Here is a 24,728-nt window from a genome sequence, read left to right on the forward strand (position 1 = left end):
TGTGCCTTGGTTTATTAGGCTATATCCTGTGAAGATGGTATCATAACTCATCCCAGCATGCCTTTTTTATGTTTTTCGAAGCAGCCACAGTATGAAAAATGCTAAGTAAAGAAATTCTGTTTCATTTGCTGTAAGGTGATTTATTTCCTGTAGTTTTCTGGTCGCACATGGACCCTCTTGATTGAGTTACACCCCAATTTTCTCAATGCTTTACCTCACCTATTCTTAATGCAGTTGAGGCTCTGATGTTACTCCTTCATGGTTACCTTGGTTACCAAGTGCAAGAGATGGTTTGCTGTCCTTCGCTACGCTGTCACAGTGCCAGCTCTGAGGCAGATATATATTAAGAAACAGAATATTATATATATATATATATATATAATATATATATATATATAGTATATATATTATATATATATATTGTGCCTCAAAATCTGCACTTCTCTAGCACAGCCTTTCATTGCAATCCCCCCACTCTTTCATGAGCACAACTCCTGTAGCATGAATGTCATTATACTGCATCTATTGAACATTGAGTGTTTTTGACTATTATAACAACCTTGACTTGTATAAAGAAGGAAAAACATTGATACAGCTGGATTTTCAAGGTGTGGTAGCCATACAAAATCCAGGTTGCGTTACATAACATCAGCAGTTGTCCAGGCTGTTATCGTCTCAGGAGCAGATCTATTGATTTTCGCAGTGGTTCACTCTGGATAAACAATATCTCGGAAATAGTAGAGCCATGATCAGACCGATGGGGGCTCTGGAGCCAACCAGCAGGACAAAGTCCTCATGAGATTGAGTGGAGATTGACAGCTCAAACCCAGAATCATCACACGCAATCAGCGGAACGGATAAGAAGGACATCTGAGGAGCAAAAATGTGCTATTGGGGAGCATTCCAAAAACACATGCAGACTGGTACCTGGCTGACCAAGATATGGTGCAGGTTGGCCCAGCAGACCTCTCATTAGTTTAAATCACAGCCATGTCTTCCAAATCGTCTCTTCGCCTCTCATTCTTAACAAATTTTTTAAGCACTGGAATACCTTGTTGATATATCGATACAGAGTGCGTTCTTATATGTAACAGGTTTGTGTGATACCTTCCTTTTACTTATATAATTGGCCCTTAAGGATGTTGAGCTTGAAATACAAGAATCTACAGTGGCTAAAGCCCTCAGCTGAGAGCTGCAAGGGTGTTTTTTTTTTACAAGTGATACACAGAAATCAGAATTATAAGTGCTAGAAATACCACTAGCATTAAACCAAAGTTGTGATACAAAGCATGCAATTAAATACAGGTCCTCTCCCTGAGGACTCTTAGTAATATCTAAGAGAATCTAAGAGATTCATAAGGTATGCTAGTCATACCCGATAGTTTCTGTAACATTTAGAGTGGACTGCTGAAAGAAATGTTCTGTTCAGTGCTCCACATTCCAAAAGTGCATGTTATTGTAGCACCTGTAACTGTTGGCTATCATTATATACATCCCGCTGGATATATGGATTTATTGATTGCAAGGCGGCCTCTTGCATCAGAGTGGTAGTATGCATGGGTATTAAAATGTGCCAAGCCTCTATTGAACTATTGAATACAGATCACTCCGGAGGCGAAGGGGTTCAACAGTATGCATGCTAGCGTTCTAGACCCCTGTAGGTCATTAGCTAAGGCAGACCGCTGCCTGAAGTTCTTTTCATGTTCCATTGCTTGCTTCACTACCAGTGCCTTTACGTTGAGCAGGTTTGATTGGGTCTTCAGGGTTCATAACGTTTCTGTCATCTTCCCTGTGATGTCTTATAAAACAAAGCACGGCACAGTATATTCTGTATTACCAAAGGGTGGACAATCTCCTATTCTTCTTTTTTGCAGCTTTTTTTTTGTTATGTGCTCTACATGCAAGGGTCCAAGCTTCATGATATTACATCTATTTACCGATAACATGCTTTTTTTGAAACAATAGGGCTTGAAGCAAAAGGAATGTATTGTTCGATTGAATTTTATCAATACGCAGGAAAAGGGTGGTGGCACTTTAATGCTATTCAGAGCTATATAACTGTACAAATAAGACTATTTCAACCCATTTGTACAGGATATATTTCCTCTGTCTGTTTATATAGATTGGGGAGTTTAGGCCTTGCATGAAATCGACCCTCCACCAAGCAGACAGAACTTGATGGAACTTTGAAAAACAGCAGTTTCTCTAAATGCGACTAACTGAGAAATAGGCCTCCATGTCAGAGACCAACAAATAAGTTGAAATCATTAGTTCTTGCCTAAGTTGTCTTATTGATAGACGGTCTGTGGTGATTTAGGCGAGATGGCTGGTTTCACAGACCCTGGGTAACAGTAATCTTGGAGCTGCCTTCTATATCTAAGGTAGTCCAATGTTAGTGATTTTGCTGTACTGACTGGCAGCTGTTTGTTTTCTCCTGTACAGCAAATGAAAGGCCTGTCCGAAAAAAAAAAAAAAAAAAAAAAAAAAAACACTCTTCTCTTGATAACAGCAGTGCTGTTTTTGGGGGATTTTTTTGTCAGAAATGCCTGTGCTTCAGAGCGTACAGCAATCACTTGTGACAGACATTAGGCAAAGAAAAAATGGCAGTTAAGTTATGATGATGTAAACAAATCAATGAGGTCACTCTCATCCCATGATGCACTGCAGGCTGTATAGCAATACATTTCCAGTGTTTGCTTTGCTTTCAAAGATACAATACCAACCGATATGCTGCAGGTTTTAGATCCTATTAGCAGACTTAGGGTTCTAGGGATGGGGTAACAGTTTACAGTACTCACCTGTACACAGATATGAATTCCCTTACCCGAATGGCTTATGGCATTTCCTTTTTATTTTTTTATGAATGCAGCACAAGGAATTTGGCTTAAAGTGTCAGAATTGTGTTCTAACTATTGGCTATAGCTTCATAGAACAAATGTTCAGTTTGGCTTAGATCTGTGTATTCAGTTGTCAGTTTCCAGGATAACACAGGCAAAAAAAACAAAAACAAACAAACTTTCAGAGAGTGTGAATCAGATATAGGGATATCATGTCACATTGCAAGGGTTTGGTGTTTTGATGTTGTATTAACTGCTGCAAAAAGGAAGTTACTGGAAATTGATATTTCTCTCCAAAAAGAAAATGCCTGGCTGACTGTCTGAGAGTCTGTTTAAAGCGTAGTGAAAAAAAAATAAGAAGGTGTTCCAATAGCAAAATATTAGCTTATATTATGACTTATATGGCTAATATATAGTGTATATTAGTTTCATACAGTCTGTTTGTTTGGAGTAGAGTGATCTTCAGTTGAAGGATGTAATTGGATATCCTTTGTACATTTAGCTGTTATAGATAATACTTGACAGTTGTCCTTTTTAAACTGTTCAATGAACGATGAGAACTTCTGCAGCTGTGAGCTCATTGTCCTGTGTTGGCAATGACAGTGACAGCTAGGATGGATCTAACAGGTCTTCTAATACACTTATTGATTTCATACATATTGATTTCATGGGGCTACCTTAGGGTGGAATGAAATGCTTTCTTTGAAAAACCTGGTGAGTCCGTTCATGCACTTAAAGATTGTGAAAATACCGCATAACAGGAGGGGCTATTCCAAAGGGAGCATCCAGGATATCTCTCCTATTATTCCATGCGATGAGGAAATTAGTCTCATGTGGTTGCTGGGTAGCGGTCCCATTGGGAGATCAGGTGCAGGATAACCCCAGTCATGAACTCACATCAAGAATCCAGCTCCACAGGTGGCCAAAAGAGGTATTTTATTGAGTTATGATGCATGATAAATTGCTCTTTCACCCCAGAGGCAGATCAGGCAGATAGAGCCAGATCAGGGTAGAGTAGACTGGGGCTAGGGGGTGGAGTGCTGAGTGGTAGAGCCTGGGACGATGCCATCCTGAATTATACTTGAGTGCTATCCTTCGGTCTCCAGAGATGCCAATACATTTTTAGCTGCTAAATTAGTAATCAGAGAATGTCCAAGCACCTGGCTCTACATTCATCTTATTGTTCGACAGTAATGGTTTTCAAAGCTGCTGAAGGACAGTGGGTTTTCTTTCTTAATGACTACAATTGTGCTTCTGCACATAGACAATTGTTTTGAATCATCTCTTGCCAGGAAGTTGACCAGGCTGCAAGGCTAGCATGCAATGGGTTTACATTGGGTCTTTGAGTGAATGAAAAGAAGCATTAAAAGGGAAATGGAGGGGTTTATTTTTAAAATACATTTGACAGTCTACAAATCACTGTAGAAATAAGATATTTCTCCTTGCCAGACAACGAAGCCAGCTGCAGGGATGAACCATGACGGATAACATTAGTGAGGTCCTTTGTAGCGGATTGTAACAAACTCATAACCCCTTAATTCCCCAGCCCATTTCAGGCATTGTATTTAGACACAGTGGGATATATGTTTTGAAGTATAAACATGCTGAAACCAAGGCTTTTGTTTTTTAAAGCATAACTTGTTTTTCACATTAGTGCAGACTGTAATTAATCTGCTTAGCTGGGTACAACAGTACAAGAACAAACAACAACACCTTTTAATGCAATTCAATTTCTGAAAAGACATCTGTCAGTTCTGTTAGAAAACTTCTATCTGGGCTTGTTCATAAATAAAAACAAATATTTAAGTAGATTGAAGCAGTTTGTGGTTTTTAATTAAGTTTCAGATTTTAGAGGTTTTAGATTTAACATAATGTGTTTGTTAATAGCTTTTAATGTTGATAGTAATGTACATGAATGCATCAACAAGCAATAAGGAAATTTTAGCACAAAATATATTGGCATATGGCTTGATTAAACAGCACAATTAAGCAAAGAGAACATTAATCACTTACATGACAGGAAAGGAAGACTTTGCTATAGTGGTGAATATCTGAAATGATTACTTCTAAGGCTGGTGTACTGACATACAGTGAAGCTTTGGTATTATTAAATATAGTAAATTACGCAACTTGCAGTGGTCCACAAAAATATGGTAACTGAAATTTAAATGAAACAACAGCAGGTTTTGCAATGTGCTAGATGTCGCAAACCCAAATCCCTCACATGCAATGAGCTGAACTGAGGCTACATTAAGAATGTTTTGAAGACGGGTGTATATTGGTTTATTCAAGACAATGGTTTTCAGGAGGTTTTGGTAGTAGCTATAACGATATACAGTGCTACATATACAGCTATGGCCAAAAGTTTTGCATCACCTACAAATTGAGACATAATTAAAACAAAAAACAAAAAACAAATACATTAACATAATTAAGATATTTTATTTTAAATCATTAAAGAAACTGCTTGATATTGCACAGATCCACCCCTGAGGTTAACTATAATTACTATAATGATTCTGTTTTAAGCAGCAGTAAATATAATGTACCAAACTTCTGTTTCTATGGTTTGATCTGTGTCTATAGAAGTTTGGACAAATGATTGATAATAAACATTAACATTGATATAGCCTATCCCTGCGCTGCCTCTCTGTTTGAGACTTCCACACTAGAGCAAGCGATAGGTCTGGATGCTGGAAAATGGCTTTAAACACCCATCAAATATTTATTCATGCATTGATGTAACAGTCTCATCTTTCCCACAAGGCCATTGGAAATAGCATTATTTTGTAAATTCCAGCAATGATTTGACAATGAAACTCAAGTTGCGAAACAAATGCAAGGTAAAGAATGCAAATAAAAATGACAGAAATTGCTTCCACGGTCCCATTGCCTGTCTGGGCAAATAGTAGGGTGACCAAAAATAAAACTGTATAATGTAACTGTGTACCAAGGGGCTCCAAAGGCATCTGTTCTGTGGCATTTACATGTGGGTAGCTTGAGGATGTTAATTTTCATCACTCCAATAAGTAATTCATTGGTATTGGTTTTAATGCACTCATTGGCAGACATTGAATTAAATTACTATCCTTACAATGCAACAAATATATTTTAAAAAAGCAGGAATGACATATGAGAAGTATATTGTGCACTGTGATAATAAAAAACAAAACAAAAAAAAGACATGCCACTCTGTATGGAGTTCTGAAGCTTGCATTCTATTTGTATGATTACAAAAGATGATGTTGATTTGAAGACTTGTGTTCAGAGGACGTGTAAAAAGCACTGTGTGTCTCAGAGATAAAGTACAGGGGGACAGTTTATTTTTTCACGTTGACTTATTTGTGGGTGTTGATGGAGCTGAATTTCAGGACTGATGAGACTTGGAGGGCTGTTGCTCAGAATCACAGCTCAGAGTAAGACAAGTGTTGCTGTAAAAGCTGGCAGGCATAGTCTAACAAATAAACTTTGCTTTACTTTAAGAGAAGGTGTCTCGTGAAGATAGAGTGTTTTTCACTACACTATCTGTAAAAACTCAAAATTGTGTGAAATTCATGTTCCCTAATGGATAAGCTAAATATTCGTCATGATGTTTACTGGCTAGGTAACCCATATTTGGAAGGCGATCGGTGAGGGAGGGGGGCACAACATTAGCTTGTTGCCTTACAGTACATTAGGAAGCATTTAAAGATAAATTGTTCAATTCAGAAGTTTAAATCAGTTTCCACATGTATTACAGTATTGCATGATATTCTTTTGCAGTTAAGGCAGTCCTGTGAAGGCTCCCCACAGTCTGTCTTCTAAGTGTGCTACGGGGAGCTGCAGGGACCAATGCGATGTGGCAGAGGCTCAAGGCCCAGGGATGTTGAAAGTAGGTCCTGCAACTAGGTTAAGCCCTCCCCTTGGATTAAGAGTCCCCTTGTTGAAATAACACCTGTTTAGCAAAGTCGAACAAGTCTGCAGTGTGCAGCTTCGATTCATCACACGTTGTAATTGAAATTGGATGAAAACAAATTTGATGTGGATTGCTACATGGAGACATCAGCAGCCACGAAATAAAAATAGCAAGGTAAAAACACAAGACTGGGAACTGCTGTGTAGGGCCAGGTCTGTCTGTTTGAGATCAATCCATGGTCATCCTTGGCAATGCACAATTTTTCTGTAACATATGTTTGACTTATTTACAGGTGTGTAATATTTTTTAAAGTTCATTAGTTGTGCTTGTGTTATAGACACAATGGCCACCTGTTACAAAATACCCGAAAATGATTCTTGGCTGAAGCCTTAGAGATAAATCAAAAGAAATGTAAGGCCTAACATTTAATAAAAATCCGGTTTACTTGCTCACTGTTTCTTTTGTGGGAGTCACAGCATCAATTTAAAGTGGAACTCATCCAGTTGTCAAATGTGACTCTTTTTTGTGCAGTGTTAAGACTGTTTATTCTCTGTGAAATGTGTTGTTATTTATTTATGTATTTATTTATTTATTTTGACAGGGCTCTATATTTGCAAACTGTAATGCAAGCAAAAGCGATACTTTTTACTGCATATCATAACTACTTGGGACTGCCCCAAACAGTGACAGATACTACATGTGTGTGTGTGTGTGTGTGCGTGCATAGCATCTCTAAATCAGAAGGCAGGTCACAGGGTTATTAATATCAGTTCTGGCTGTCAAGCTTAGATTCAAAGTCACCCAAGTGTTGCTGCAAGCTACAGCAGGATGTCGGCTCCGCTCGCTGCAGAGCGTCCTCTTTATTTTGTGATGGGGTTAGTCGTGGGATGGATGAACCACGAAAGGCCTGCTGACCCTTCCTAGCCAATCAGAGGGCTGGAGAACCCCAGAGCATTTCAGTCACACGCCTTCCTCCAGGGGGTGCTGTGGAGCCCATGAAGTGATAAGAAGCCTTCTCTTAGCTTGGCATAAGCCTGTAAGCTGTGAGCCTTTGGGTGCCAAGCGAGAATACGCTACCTAGATAGCTAGCCTTGTGCTTTAACGACAACTGAGCAAAAGCAGCGGCAGTTTTGAAAATCCCAGTTAAAGTGAGTGGGAAAGGTAAAGAAGACTGATGCATGAAAGAAAAAATACTTCATTCTTATCTTACTGTTTATGTGTACAGTGCAGCTGGCTGTAGACTCGCTCGTCTCCTGCCAGCGGCTCTTTCCTTCTTCTTCTTCTTCTTCTTCTTCTTCTTCTTCTTCTTCTTCTTCTTCTTCTTCTTCTTCTTCACTGTAATTGTATAGTGCTGACAAAAATAGAATATTCAGTGTTTCAAACCAAGAGAAAAAACACAGGGTTTCACAAGGTTCTTTTTCTGCTCATTTGAAAGTTGAGTGTATTGTTTTTGATATTTACAACTAGAATTGGTATTGGACAGCACCTTAAAACAAGGGGAATGCACAGGCAATATAGCAGCGCTGTAAGTGTTAGAAGTGATTTTTTTTTCCTGATTTGTTGGGGGTTTCTTCCTGCTGTCTCGTGCCTTTGCGTCTGCTGGAGTGATACGAGGTGGAAGCACTGGAGCAGACTAATCCCCCTGGATCACATAGCCAGGCTGTTTTGCATTTGATCCCGTGGAGGTTGACTGTGCCACTTATTATCAAGCTCTCATTTGGCTGTAAGGGTTACATGAGTTTAATCTGCATATCTGCAATAGCTGTAATACATTAGCCAGCATTTGCTAAGTGTGTTTATGGCATATTTGTACACCCAAAAGCATGCCCCCTCAAGTGAAAGCTTGTCAAAATGTCATCCAGTGCCAGGCTTTAGACTATTGGCAATGTGCTTGTTTCTAGACATCCATGAAGGTCAGAAACTGGGCTAGGAAGTCACATTTTAACCCAGTAAGTACTAATTGAACCGTAGACAAAACCGTTGAGCTACCACCTTATACACAAATTGCCTGTAGGTAAAGAGTGCGGTTTGTAAATCTCAATGCTTTAGCATGTATTTATTTGCAATTGGTCTTTTTTTTTTAATTATTTTTATAAATATGATTATTAGATTTTAAAATAATAATTTAAAACAAACTTTTGCCATTGTATTCAAAAGCGGCTTCAGGTAAGTTTCTCTTGGCCAGCTCAAAACAGAACAGCACTGAGGATTCAATTTATTATTAAAATATATCCATGCAATATTATTTACATATTCAACATAGTGTTCGGGTCACCAAATGGCAATAAAAGATGTTCAGTCAACTTTACCCGTGATGAAGAAAGTCATTTAATGAACTGACAGACCACAACCTTATGAAATTCTCTCTTTGCAGAATCCATTTTTCTCCAGGGCAGTGCTTTTGACAGAACTGTTAACCTTGTTGCTCTTTCTCTCTGGACCTTGGGTCTTATTCCCGCACCTCTTCATACTTTCCAGTTTCTGATCTTTTCAGCTGAATTTCCTCCAAGCGTTCAGACATTAAAGGGGCAAAAAAACAGGCTTTAAAAAAATCTACTGTTTACCTCTTCTAAGGGTCAGATGTGGTATAAGGAATCTGTGCACAGGTTTGCAGGAACTATATCACATGTTGTAGCAATACACACATGTTAGGGGCCGTTATGCAACATGTTGGATAACAAAATGTGTTAGCATTTTAGCAGACCAAACTTAAAGAGACAAACCAGGTAGAGCGTCTAGATTTATTTCAGTTGAGAAGTGGCAGGATAAAAGTCCCCCGGTCTGCTTGCTAATGCACCCTATTAGAATTAGGACGGGTTCCACAGCAAGCTATGTTTAGTCCTTAATGGAGCAGCTTATACCTTCTGCACATGATTAGAACATCCTTAGCTGCCTCTTTTGTAGCAGCCAGATGGTCTAAAATAAAATAAAACAATACAAAATAAAAGATAAATCAGGATGTATTTATCTTTATCCTGTTTACGTGCCTAAAGCGAACTTGAAACCTTTGGATTTGCTGGGGTTTTTTTTTGTTTGTTTGTTTTTATGAATATCTCTCTGTTGTATTCGGTATCCAGGCTACCGTTGTATCTGTTGCCCAAAATGTCATCCAAAAGGCTTGCAATTCATTTCACAGAAAATGTGATTTTATTTTTGTCAAACCATAAATTCTATTAGACTATGTAGAAATAGTAAATACTAAATATTTAAATACATATGTTTAGAAAGTCCAGTTGAAGAGTACTGGTTTATTTTAAGGAGAGTTTAGTTTTAGTCCTGTATGTTGATTTATTGAAACAGTTAAAAACACTACAGCTAATCTGTTTCTTATCCAGGGCAGCATATAACATAACTTCTTAACAACACATTCAACAAAGAAAATAAACAGAAGAAGCAACACCAAATGGTGATGTTCAGCACAGCAACGTGAGCAATCTGTGTCACGAGAGCAGTGGCACTGTGTGCACATCTAGCCGATGTAGAGTGCGGAATTCTGGCACTGACACAGAGCAAGCCGTGGGGAACACAGTGATGTAATGAAGCAAATACTCATATGTGCACATCACATAGTTAATTAACAATGAACTGCTACAAAACTGTGTGTTTGAGACATTCAGTGTCACTCACTGATGGGATGTTAACACTCACTGTTAATTAACCAGGAGATAATGGCTTCCCCAATGGGGCTTTTCTTTTTCACCGTCTCATTATGGTCCCCTTTATTCCATCCCTGTAGTTATATCAGCCTGAAGTTTCTTCACCTACCTGATCCCATATTTTTCTGTCTTGATGCATGTCATAACGGGCAGTGTTATAGGATGCACTGATGTTACAGATTTTGTCCTGACCCCTGCTGGTGAGATGAGAGGATGTTAAAAGCTCTAAAATCATGAATGCATTGAGCCTGGCTCTTCTGCACTGTGGGTCACGCCCAGCCTTCGCCTTGTTACACATAGCTGGTAATTTACTGAGTTTTTGAGGTGTAAAAGCATAGCGAGGACTGGGGTTGTACTTGCAATACTCTATCTTTGTAAATGTGTGCTTTCCTCATATTAGAACTAATTACATGCACTCTATTTTAATTCACCTCATAAATGTTGAATGTGTTGTTAAGAGGTTATGTTGCAGTTTTTTGGTTTAATTTAATCAGCACATTGCTGACATTGTAATTGTTATGGAAATCAAGCTTGTTTGGGTGGGTTTTTGTTTTTTTTTTCAATTCATGAAGCATTTCATGCATATAAATAGCAATGAGCACTGATTTAAAGCAAATCTACATAAAGGGTTACAAACCAAAGATTTATTTTTCCCAATAAGGATTTTAAAACTGTATATTTATTCATAAATAATACACCTACAGCTGGAAGTTGCAAACCTAAACCTAACTCAAATACTAAAGCAAGAACAAGATTTCATTTTCACAGTGAAACGAAGTGAAAATAAAATGAACCATGTGGATTTGCTGAGTTTTTAGTGGATCAATTAGCATGTTAATGTTAAAAGATTGGTTATGGTTACATTAAAAAAAAAAAAAAAGTTGAGTGATTTAATAGACCATTTAGATTTAAATCAGAGGGCTGCGTGCTCACCTCACATCAAACCTGCCTTGGCAAATACAAGCTCATGTTTTCTAAGCCATGACTAATAACCCTCCAAAGATAAAGAGCTTTAACTCAATACAGGCAGGATGTAAAAGGAAGTGGGAACATTGAGTATCGGGCTGCAAAGCACGAAAGCATTTAAAAAAAATAGATTTCAGACATTAGTCAATCCCATCCAAAACAAAATCAGTCCATCTTATATATATATATATATATATATATATATATAGAGAGAGAGAGAGAGAGAGAGAGAGAGAGAGAGAGAGAGAGAGAGAGAGAGAGAGAGAGAGAGAGAGAGAGAGAGAGAGAGTGAGATGTTCAGTGGTTGTTGATTTCTTGTTAAATAAGATCACAAGGAGGTAAGGCTGGATATGTGCTGGATGTGGGCTCCAGCAGTCTGTATGCAGCTGTGAAAGGATAGTGTCACTTGTGAGGCTGGTTACCGGCAGGAGGAAGACAGACACAGAGGGCTGCAGTCAAGCACTGAAGCACATGTTCATTCAAAGAAAAAACAAACAAACAAGGACAGTTTAAACAAAAACAAGACAATTTAAACACTAACAAGACAGTTTAAGCAAAAACACTGCAGCTTAGGGTGGACATTGGTGTACACAGAATACAGAACACAGAACACATACTTATAAACCTCCCACCACCAAACAAAGGGTTTCTTCCCTTTTTATACCACGTGGGTAGGTCTTAGTTGATGATCAGTTATTCAATTAAGACCCAGCCACATTCCACATTCCAATTAACCCCATCCCTGCCAAACAAATAAAAGCACCCACACTGTTTAGACTAGCAGGGCTTAAGAACATAAGAAGAACATAAGAAAGTTTACAAACGAGAGGAGGCCATTCGGCCCATCTTGCTCGTTTGGTTGTTAGTAGCTTATTGATCCCAAAATCTCATCAAGCAGCTTCTTGAAGGATCTCAGGGTGTCAGCTTCAACAACATTACTGGGGAGTTGATTCCAGACCCTCACAATTCTCTGTGTAAAAAAGTGTCTCCTATTTTCTGTTCTGAATGCCCCTTTTTCTAAACTCCATTTGTGACCCCTGGTCCTTGTTTCTTTTTTCAGGCTGAAAAAGTCCCTTGCGTCGACACTGTCAATACCTTTTAGAATTTTGAATGCTTGAATTAGGTCGCCACGTAGTCTTCTTTGTTCAAGACTGAACAGATTCAATTCTTTTAGCCTGTCTGCATATGACATGCCTTTTAAGCCCGGAATAATTCTGGTCGCTCTTCTTTGCACTCTTTCTAGAGCAGCAATATCTTTTTTTATAGCGAGGTGACCAGAACTGCACACAATATTCAAGATGAGGTCTTACAAGTGCATTGTACAGTTTTAACATTACTTCCCTTGATTTAAATTCAACACTTTTCACAATGTATCCGAGCATCTTGTTAGCCTTTTTTATAGCTTCCCCACATTGCCTAGATGAAGACATTTCTGAGTCAACAAAAACTCCTAGGTCTTTTTCATAGATTCCTTCTCCAATTTCAATATCTCCCATATGATATTTATAATGTACATTTTTATTTCCTGCGTGCAGTACCTTACACTTTTCTCTATTAAATGTCATTTGCCATGTGTCTGCCCAGTTCTGAATCTTGTCTAGATCATTTTGAATGACCTTTGCTGCTGCAACAGTGTTTGCCACTCCTCCTACTTTTGTGTCGTCTGCAAATTTAACAAGTTTGCTTACTATACCAGAATCTAAATCATTAATGTAGATTAGGAATAGCAGAGGACCTAATACTGATCCCTGTGGTACACCGCTGGTTACCACACTCCATTCTGAGGTTTTTCCTCTAATCAGTACTTTCTGTTTTCTACATGTTAACCACTCCCTAATCCATGTACATGTGTTTCCTTGAATCCCAACTGCGTTCAGTTTGAGAATTAATCTTTTGTGCGGGACTTTGTCAAAAGCTTTCTGGAAATCTAAATAAACCATGTCATATGCTTTGCAATTATCCATTATCGATGTTGCATCCTCAAAAAAATCAAGCAAGTTAGTTAGGCACGATCTCCCTTTCCTAAAACCATGTTGACTGTCTCCCAGTACCCTGTTACCATATAGGTAATTTTCCATTTTGGATCTTATTATAGTTTCCATAAGTTTGCATATAATAGAAGTCAGGCTTACTGGTCTGTAGTTACCTGGTTCAGTTTTGTTTCCCTTTTTGTGGATCGGTATTACGTTTGCAATTTTCCAGTCTGTCTGTACCACCCCTGTGTCAAGAGACTGCTGCATGATCTTGGTTAGCGGTTTGTAAATTACTTCTTTCATTTCTTTGAGTACTACTGGGAGGATCTCATCCGGCCCAGGGGATTTGTTTATTTTAAGAGCTCCTAGTCCCTTTAACACTTCTGCCTCAGTTATGCTAAAGTTATTTAAAACTGGATAGGAACTGGATGACATGTGGGGCATGTTGTCAGTATCTTCCTTTGTAAAAACTTGTGAAAAGTAATCATTTAACATATTTGCTATTTTTTTTTCTTCCTCTATGATTTTGCCATTTGTATCTCTTAAACATTTAATCTCCTCTTTGAATGTTCTCTTGCTGTTGTAATATTGGAAAAACATTTTGGAATTGGTTTTAGCTCCCTTAGCAATGTTCATTTCTATTTCTCTCTTGGCCTTTCTAACTTCCTTTTTGACTTGCGTTTGCAGTTCTGTGTACTCTTTCTGTGTACTTTCTTTTTGGTCCCTTTTTAGTGCTCTGTAAAGTACCTTTTTTCGCTGAATATTTTTTTTAATTGATCTATTAAACCATTTTGGCAATTTAGTTTTACATTTAGATTTGTCTACTTTAGGGATATAATTGTTTTGCGCCTCTAGTACTACATTTTTGAAGAACAACCATCCTTCTTCTGTGGGTGTTTTCTCTATTTTACTCCAATCTACTTCTGTTAGTCTCTGTTTCATACCTTCATAGTTTGCTTTTCTAAAATTGTAAACCTTAGCTTTAGTCTTTACTTTTGAGGATTTAAAAAACACTCAATTAAGACCCAGCCACATTCCACATTCCAATTAACCCCATCCCTGCCAAACAAATAAAAGCACCCACACTGTTTAGACTAGCAGGGCTTCCATCCTGTCACAATAGTGCTCCTCATTAATTTAGTGAACTCTACGGTTTGGGCATTTTCTCATTAAATTGCACACATAGTATATTTTACTATAACAGTGCTCTTCATTCATTCACTGTTTTCAATATTTCAATTTCTTTGATGTGTAAGTGAAAATACATGGGGATCACTGTATCTGATTTCGAGATGAGCTACCTTATAGGCTCCAAGCCAATGACTTCTCCCTGTAGGTCAGTGCAGTGCATAACTGTCTTAGATGCTCAGGGGCTCTGCAGCAGGAGATGAGAAGATACATGTTTATAAGCATGTTATACTTTATGGCCTTGCTGATTGAAACGATTGGAATTGTGGGATGGGTCCTGCAGAATGTGCTTGAGCATTCCCTAATGGATTCCATGAATACTTTATCGGTGAGCTTCGCTTTACAGTTATCTACGAGCACCCTGACCCACTCCCACATAAGAGACAGCTGGTCTTCATTACTGTGTATTGGTACAGTACAGTCAGCACAACATGCTTCTATTACAGGTATAATAAAGGCACGCAACATCTTTCATATCAAGCTTCAGCGCTCACTCACACAGAAGAACAGTTTCAGTCTTTCATAGAAGAAATGTAAAAGCAGCTCAAGAAGCTAATTACTCACTAGCAGCCACTTCTGTCTGCTAATGATGTTCTTGTTGGTAGTTAATGTCACAGTTTATCGCATTTACAGGAAAGTAGATGTTTTAATACATGTGGGATCTGGCTTAAATCGGTTTTATGTTTGTGTTTTAATAGCAGTGTGCGGGGAGGAAACACCAATAAATTATACAGAGTTATTCCATGTCATCTTTCTATTAAATGGCAGTCAGCTGTCCTAACATTGCAACCCATGATCAAGGCAGTTAAATCAGTTGCATCTTGTACCACAACTTCAAACTCAAAGAAGCATATTAACTGTGCCTTCGAGGGTGTTGGGTGTAATGGGCATTGATTTCTTTGGAATTTATATTCCATATGCAGTACCTGCAATACACATTCAGGTCTTTGTTCTAACCACTTTTACAATTAATAAACTGGACTGCTTTATCCCCTGGACAGGTTCGGAAATACCTTATAATTAAATTATACCTATTAGCTGTAGTGGAATGGCCCTCCAGGATGACAGTGGCTGACTCCTGTTTGTTAGTCTTGCGGAATATACTGGTCGACAAAATATTTCTATAAAAGCTACCTAACTGTTGAATATGTCCACTGTTAGTCACCACTATTTAAATAAATCTCCCACCACTAAGAAGTTATGAAACAAATTGTTATTTTGTCTTTGTGGTGTTTAGCAGTATTGATCCAAGCCAATCATTACAAATGGGTTCATGTTGTGTATTCAGTGTATGACTAATGGAGGTTTCGCAATGACCTTGCATTTAATGCAGGTACTAATAGGGCTGCAGGTCATTTAGTTGGCTAGTGTTCATCCATATATTTAACTAACAAATGTTTCACAAGTGCTGGAATTACCATGTGCTTTGAAGAAATATTTTGGCACATTCATGCATGAATATTGTCGTAGGCTCCTGGCTGTCTGTGGGAGTGCATTTAGCTGTACTTCCATATTACAAAATATTTTCAGTCTGCCCTGTCATATTGATCTGTTCTGCTCAACTGCATCATTGCTGCTTAATTTCCATCTGTAAATATTCTACCATTTTGCCTCTGAATTTAAACATGTGGTTCACAATTCCCCTTTAGAATAATAGCTCCACCCTAGTGTGAAGCAGATATACCCCATAAAAAAATAATAAATAAAAGGTAAAATAAATTGTTCAGATGAGTGAATGTTCAAAAACCTTCTGTAAAGAAGTCAAGGAGGGAGAGAGGCAGTTTTTTTTTTTTTTTTTTTTTATTTCCCAACCAATATTTATGCAACAATGATTTACCCTGTCAAACGGGTGGCTGCTGCACTGCCCACAGCAATTGGATCTTGTGAAAAATTGTGATATGAATAAACAGAATCAATCAACTGCAAAATAATTCTGCAGGTAATTGCCTTTTTTAACAGTTAATATGCCTGCCCTGAAAAAAAAAAAAAAACTAAAAACTTCCAAACTGTCATGCAAAAAATATATATGTATATACTGTATATATATTCCGTCACATTAAGTAAATAAAATAGTGGAAAAAATGCTTTTTTTGTAGTACGGCGCACTGTATAGTAGGAAGAGATGATATGTGCATGGCAGAGCGAGAAGACCTAATTAAACTAACAGCAGCAGACAGTGAGATGTGTTTAAGTTTTTGTGCAGTATATTAAACTGCTGTAGAGGCCCAATAGTAAGACCAACTCAGAGTACAGTCCTCCTCTTTTAAGATTCCAAGTAACATCATTCAAAAAACGTGAACAAAATACTGGAGGTGGCAGGAATTCGGTTTCTGGTCCTATCTTGTGGGCTTTGAGCGTGGCTGTTTATAGGGCGTTGTCTTGGTGTGGGAGAACCATTATGTGTGAGGACAATGTCATTAAACCACCCTTACACTACTAGTTTTACACCAGACTAAATAATTATAGAAATGATCACTCTTCCTGTAACTAGAGCCATTTCATATTCATTTTCATATTGCATGTCCCTTAGTCTGGGATACGTACTTTAAATTAGGGAAAGTGGAAAATCCTGGTCATCCAAACTGACCAGCTTTCCAACAGGGGCCACTGAAGTGCAATCCAGAAGGTTGAGAAGGCATTTAAATAGCAGAACCAAAATATCGATTCAAGCTAATTATTATTATTATTATTATTATTATTATTATTATTATTATTATTATTATTATTGTTATTTTTAAATAACGCTTCCTTTTCTTGACAATTTCAATAAAACGTATTGACGTTTTTGTAGAAATGTAATGCATTTCGATTTTCAGAGGCGTCACATTAAACATCTGACGGACGCTTTTCTTAGCTGGCCTTGTCTGAAGTGTGCTTTCACTCTTTGTTAGGTTCCCACCGTTCCACAGTCCATGAACCATGAACAAAACACCAGACGCATCTGAATTACACCTTGTTTCCTAGGTGTTACTTACTGGAGCTCCTGTCTCTGGTCTCCTTGGACCTTTGGGCTTCAATAATCTGAGTACAGACAACATTGGGGTATATTCAATTGATTAAAATACTGCTGCTCCTTAAAGCTTCAAAAAAGGCACTTTGAGAAGACCAGCAATGTGTGTGAGTCTCTAAAGGCACTTTGAGAAGACCAGCAATGTGTGTGAGTCTCTAAAGGCACTTTGAGAAGACCAGCAATGTGTGTGAGTCTCTAAAGGCACTTTGAGAAGACCAGCAATGTGTGTGAGTCTCTAAAGGCACTTTGAGAAGACCAGCAATGTGTGTGAGTCTCTAAAGGCACTTTGAGAAGACCAGCAATGTGTGTGAGTCTCTAAAGGCACTTTGAGAAGACCAGCAATGTGTGTGAGTCTCTAAAGGCACTTTGAGAAGACCAGCAATGTGTGTGAGTCTCTAAAGTGCATTTTTTTGTCTTTAAAATAAGTATTTCGATCTAACACTGTTCAGATAGATTCAATAAACCTCACCTGTTTAATAGCTTGGAGAATTGCGTTTCAATCCTGTATGAATGACTTTCCTACACAGTAGAGGGTGGCATAAATGAGCTGTTGCACAGACAAACAGAAGCTGTGTGGCATATGTTACATTTGGCAGACACCGTGTGTCAAGGGACATGTAGACATGCTTTTGAGAGGGCACTGAAGAAAGAATGTCGCTCATTTGCAATCAGTAAATATAATTTGCATTTACATGCCATTGGAATGCTGCATTCCATTGCTGGTCCCAAAGAGGTTGTTTTTAAAGCTGTACATACTGCATTTCCCCTGCTTCAGAGACCCTTTTTTTTCTTGTTACATTGTTTCAAATGCAAATGCCCAAACAGGAAGGTCCTAATTAATCTGCTAATTCGTTTTAATTTGTTCTGACAAAAAAAGTACGAAAAAGTGCCTATTCCCAAAGTGAATTAGAGATACGGATATGAATACGATGGAATTCACATCATGTACTGTAATATAGGATAATGGTGCCGATAGGGAGCTCAAGAGTTCATGGAGATACAGGGATGCTTGTGGCAAGATACTGCAAGCTTGAAGTGCTACTGCTGGAGTCACAGTTACTGTATTGGATCAAATTACAGTACATCTCTCATTTCTATGCTAGCTAAAAAAAAAAAAAACATACAGAAATGCAACATGTACTAATTGGTCTAACACTATCCAGCATTTTAGTAGTTTGCTGTTACAACAAAAAACGCATTAGGGCAATAATGCTTTTAAACCAATTATTTTCTGTAACCTTTCTTTTTGTCTTTTTTTTATATTTCTCTCTCCAGGGACCTGATGCCTTCGACACTTGAAGGTCAAATTACCATGGAGAAAACGCCGAGCTATTTTGTAACTAACGAAGCCCCGCGGCGCATTCATTCAATGGCGAGGGACACTAAACTGATAGTGGTGGTGAGAAACCCAGTGACCAGAGCCATCTCCGACTATACACAGACTCTGTCCAAGAAGCCAGAGATCCCCAGCTTTGAGGTGCTGGCTTTTAAAAACAGGACACTAGGGCTGATTGATGCATCGTGGAGTGCCCTTCGAATAGGGATCTATGCTCTCCACCTGGAGAGTTGGCTCCAGTATTTTCCACTTTCGCAAATGCTCTTTGTCAGTGGAGAGAGGCTTATCATTGATCCAGCAGGAGAAATGGCCAAAGTGCAGGACTTTCTAAGACTCAAAAGGATTGTAACAGACAAACACTTCTATTTCAATAAGACCAAGGGGTTTCCCTGCCTGAAGAAGCCAGAGGACAGCAGTGCCCCAAGGTGCCTTGGCAAATCCAAGGGTAGGACTCACCCCAAAATAGATCCCGATGTTATTCACAGACTACGGAAGTTTTACAAACCCTTTAATGTGATGTTTTACCAAATGACTGGTGAGGACTTTCAGTGGGAGCAGGAGGAAATCCGGTGAACTTCTTATTAAATGTAATATTGCAGGAATGCATCGCTAGCCTTTTCAAATCAAGAACCTAATTACGATACGACATTCTAAAGGAAGACTGGGCTTGAAGGCCAACAATCACTGCTTTATTCAAGTATCAAGCGCCATTCAGGAGCTGTCATGGTATTAGCAACACGGTGGGGGTGATCAAGGTGGGGACATTATTTCATATACGTTGAAAAAGGGTGTAAAATGTTGCAGAGTAAAATCACCAACACTTTGTGCTAAGTGTCCTTAATAAAAGTGAATCATGTACAATGTATTTACCCAGCTGTTTGATATTAACATAATTTGAATCAATTGAACACGGTTTATGCATTATTACCCATGTTTAGTACCAAATCAGACATTTAATTTTTAATTTTTTATTGTGTTAAGAAATTAGTTGGGACAATCTTCAATCAATCAGCCCAAACTGACCAGGATATATACACGGCTGCATCACTCACCAGTGTTCAATTACCTGCCCCCTCCCCACTCTTGCAGAATTCCAGTCCAGGGGTTAGTTGCCGTTTCCTTGGAGACTAGGTCGGGTTTGGGCCTCACTTCCCCAAGAACAGAACTTTGGGCACTGGGTCAAACTGGAATCACTAAGCAAAAAGTGGCCTGTTCTGGGAAAACAACATAGTGAGACGAAATTCTACTTGTTCTGAACCCAGTCCTGTTTTTTTTAAGCAATATTTATTTGAATATTAGTACATTTTGACCTCTTCAGACAATACTGGAATGAGATGAAGGAATTCGCTTCAGTGTATTCATTACACTGCTCCACTACTTAATTTATAATAAAAACAAACACCACCTGTCAGATTGTTCAGACTCACAAAGGTTCAGAATCCATAGCAAAAATTGGTCTGACAATTTTTGTATTCTATATTTATTTATTTATTCATTGTTATGCTAAACAGTTCTTGACATAAAACATCTCTCCTATTATCATAGTATGCATCTGTTTACTATTGTATCCATGTACCAAAAAAAAAAAAGAGAAATACAAAAGTAAATAATAGTTAATGTGTGCTGATGTTTTTACAACTGAATTTCCATTTTTTTGGTTTCCCTAAATTCACGTAAAATATTCCTGAGAAAGCAGCTTCTTAGAACGCATATGCCACCATGCATTTTAGAATGAATCTGCCCATTGATGGTTGTATGAAGCAAGACTGAGTACAGGACAATAAATCCAAACAGGTCACATGCTTCCAATTCATTGTGCTGCCTCCTGACATATTTTTACTAAACTACACATTTTTCATAGTTTTGCTAATATTGGCTATTTTTTATTTTATTTAAAGTGTTGGATAGATTGCCAGATGTGCTTTCCATCAGTTTCAAGAATGCTTCTATGTCTTTTTACTAATTTGTTGTGGTCTTGGTCCTGTTTTTTCTTCATAGCTCAGTCAGGAAATTCATGCGTTCGATTAATTAATAAAGCTTAGACTAGATAACACTACTTCATTACACATATTTTACACTACATTCTTTGGCCTCGCCTTTCCAGGTATCATAAATTAGCTTGCAGATACCTTGGCAAGGTTGACCAGAGGGAAGCCATGGGCAGGTGTGCAGGATAGCTGCCCGCCCTGTTAGACAACGCCAAAAAAGCAGGTGGACTCTGGGGAGAACAGGCGAACTGTGATGCACAGCAAGAATTTAACAGATTGAGGCAAAATGTAAATCCCTTCCTTGCCAATCATTGGTCATATTGTTATCGAAATAAGATACTAGCTATATTACTGAATGGTTTGTTCTGGTATTTGAACCGCCTAAAATATGCTTTCTGTTTACATACATGCCAACAGTCCCTATATGGTCGGGACAGTTCCTAGCAAATGTCCCACGTCCCAGTGCGTGGGAAGAAATTTATTCTGGACAGTAGAGCTGGTGAAAACCCCACGCTGTACTGTCATGATGGTCGTGTCATGTTGAGTTGGGGGTACGTCTACCAGGTATGTGTTTCCGTGATTTGACCTTAAGTTTAAGATTTCCCTGCCTGGACCACTGCTTTGCTTCATTTTCCAGTGCAGTCTTAGCACCTTCTTGACTTTTTGCACCATTGACAGCTTATTGACTATAGTGTTTTATTTATTTATTTATTTTTTTTTTTTTACAGAAAATGTACCAAGGGATGATGGGTAGTTAGTCTGTGTGGCAGGGAAGAAAAGCCCTGCCTGTAAATAATGTATTGTATTATGATTTAAAAGTGCTGGTTTATTATTATTGTTGAGGTATTATTTTGAGGTGCATTTAAAAGAATGGTCTGTGGGGATGTACTGTTATGATTTCAAAGGTATTTTGGAGCGAGTGGGTTGTTTGTTTTTGTCTGGCAGCATGGACGGGGTTATAGCTCTAACCCATTAAGTCCTGTGCAGAATGCCGCCGTCTCAGAATTAATTGGTTGTTGATTTGAAGATGGCCATCATTATATAAGTACCGGGCTTCTTGTTATTTTTGTTTCTCTCGCTCTCACGTATCTCCTCTCTGTAACCCCACCCCAAAAACACAAACAAACAGGTTTATATACAGGTGGCCACCTTCAAATAAACAACCAATTAATTCAAAGGCGTCCACATTCTGAGGTTTAACCCCGTCCACGCTGCCAAACAAAAACAAACAACCCACTTGTTTTAAATAAACACAAAATACCTTTTAAATACACCTCAACATAATACCTCAACAATAACAATAAATCATCACTTTTAAAATCATAATACAATACATTATTTACAAGCAGGGCTGTAATTCATTTTTGATCACATAAACTAGATTCATGTCAAAATAATTTGTTTCACATCACTTTATTTCACGTTGACAAACTGTGATATTTCTGGACATATCAATAAGCAATACAGTACTAATGTCCTGTTGCTAGAGTGTGAATACAGCTGATGAGTGGCCTTTTAACTGAACCCTGTATAGGATCTTTCCAGCTGAAGGAGGTGAAGTGAGTTCGGTATAGCTTGCCTGACCAAAAGAACGGGGTTTAAATGTAGAATGGCCGCACATATTTACATTTAACCCTTCGAGGACTTAAGAGTCTCTCATTTTTAATAATTTAAAAAAAAAGTTTTTACATAGTTTTGTAATATATGACTTAAAAAACAAATAGAACACAAAGTATATTTATTATGTCCTCATAATTAATTATTTACATACTTTTCTCTTCATCTAATTTCACATATCTTGGAAAGATTTTCTTTAAAAACCTCTTTTATTAATATGTGCATATTAATAAAAGATTCACTAGGCATACTTGCCCTTTTCTGGTGGTATTATTTTATGTGGAATATACTAAAATACAAGAGTCCTCTAAGGGTTAATCCACTTCTCTGAAATAAAAGACTAATGAGGCTATCGCTCATTTACCTTCATCAAGGGAAAAGGCAAATTGTGCTTAATTTGAGTATGTGAGACCGATGAAGTATGGAGTTGTAGAGGTTGATGGAATTTGTGGGTTTAAAATGGAACACAGAGTTGCACCACATTCTTTTTTTTTTAATTCAGAATTGCTTGATTGTCATTTTCCTGGAATGCTCAATGTCATGTTTATTATTCTGTACTTACAAACAAAGGAGTGTGGAATTCAGCACCTCAAATTTGCAGCACTGTTCAATAAAACATATTTGCAGCAGCGAGAATAACGTCTTCTTTTTTTTCTGAAAGCATCCATGTTATACCATGTTAAAGAGATACTTCATGACATCATCATTTTCCTAATACATTTATTTACTTACTTGATCCTGGCGAAACTGCATCGAAATATGTATTCTTGTATAAACAGAGAAATATAGCCCACAAGATCTCAATTAAATGCCTGAATAAAAAAAAATTTAAAAAGTATTTACAAAGACCACAAGTTTTTTGCTGTTTAAATCCAAAGATTGCAACTGTTTTAATTTTGCAAGCATGTGAAAATAATAAAAACCTTCCGAGCCACTGAAAATGCATTTTTAAGTACAATTTAAATAACTCTTTGCAAAACCTAAAGATACTTTTTGGGGTAACCCTTTTTGAGGTAACAATTCAATAAACAATAGCACGCAGCACAGGGTTATAAAACATTAATAACTAAGGCATTACACAAAATCATTCAGGTGCGTTTGTTAGTTAGTAATCAGCAGCTATTAAGGACATGATTACTGTGTTTTATAAGTGGATCCTTAAACAAGGAGCCCCTACACTTGACTGTTTTACTCTATTGCAACTTGTCGCTCTCTTATTGCTGTTTTTTTTCCTTGTCAGCTGCTGTGTGACTTGTGTTTTAAATTGAAATTACTGATAAGTTGTTTTTCCTCCATAACAGGCATTTCATGTAGCTGTGGTTGTATAACATACATGTATAATAATAATACAATGTTTTTAAAGTGTTTGCTTACCCTGTCCTACCTGTGGAGATTGCACCCCCCCCCCCCCCCAACATTTACATAACACAGTTTAACTGAAGATAAACCTGTTCCTAGTGATTAGGTAAAGCAGACTACTTTAAATAAATAATAATCTGCCTTTCCAATTAATTCAGAGGTTATAAAAATATACAGTAGAAATAGACTGCTGATAAGTTTGCTATCATCAAATATAATAACACCAGACAAAATGGTCACTCCCAGCAGTTCTCTCTCGGCTAGAGCAAGTAATTGTTGATTCATAGTAATCCGAAGATAAAAAGGCTACAACTTTAATTTTCACAAAACCAGCTTGCTTCTTTCTCTCATTGGCTTTTGGGTTATGCACTGCTGAACAGCAACAAAAGGTGGATGTCATAAATTCTGTGCTCTCTGCCCTGTCAATAACAACACTATTCAGACATCACTGTGAAGGCTTATTAAAAGTTAAGGAAACTGGCAATTTGAGCTCTACTTCTGGCAGGGCCTGAAAGATAGATCACAAGTGATGTATAATTGCGTCATCCAACAGTGTCCTTGAAGGGACGTTTTAAAGCCATGCAGGAGGAGAATTATTCAAATTTTCATCAAATAATCGGTCTTTTTGTTGGTGAAAGTACATCCCTCTCTAGAGAGGACTCATTCCTCTATCAATCCTGCCTTTCAATCCTTCTTTTAATGCTTTGTTGATTTGTTTGGCTGATATTAACCCCGTGACAGTGAACTTGGATCAAAGATCTGGAAGTAACTGCTGTTCAACGGTGCAGACGATGTCTTCAAAGGTTATCTTTGCACTTCGCAGGCTTCAATTAGTTGTGAATCATTAAACCGTAAATCGTTAAATTAAGCTTTGCTGTTGTTGTTCTGTGTTCATTTTGATGT

The 24,728-nt window shown here is 37.9% G+C and overlaps 1 protein-coding gene across 1 annotated transcript in view; it reads left to right on the plus strand.

Moving 5' to 3' along the window:
* Positions 1-19,434, plus strand: part of LOC121300497 (heparan sulfate glucosamine 3-O-sulfotransferase 4-like) — a 53,819-nt gene extending 34,385 nt beyond the window's left edge. Inside the window, exon 2 of the mRNA XM_041229066.1 lies at positions 18,801-19,434. Within this exon, the coding sequence (XP_041085000.1) occupies positions 18,801-19,434 (634 nt within the window). The remainder of the gene's footprint in view (positions 1-18,800) is intronic.
* The last annotated feature ends 5,294 nt before the right edge of the window (positions 19,435-24,728 follow it).

The sequence above is a fragment of the Polyodon spathula genome, chromosome 26 (assembly GCF_017654505.1).
Source record: "Polyodon spathula isolate WHYD16114869_AA chromosome 26, ASM1765450v1, whole genome shotgun sequence".
Taxonomy (NCBI): Eukaryota; Metazoa; Chordata; class Actinopteri; order Acipenseriformes; family Polyodontidae; genus Polyodon; species Polyodon spathula.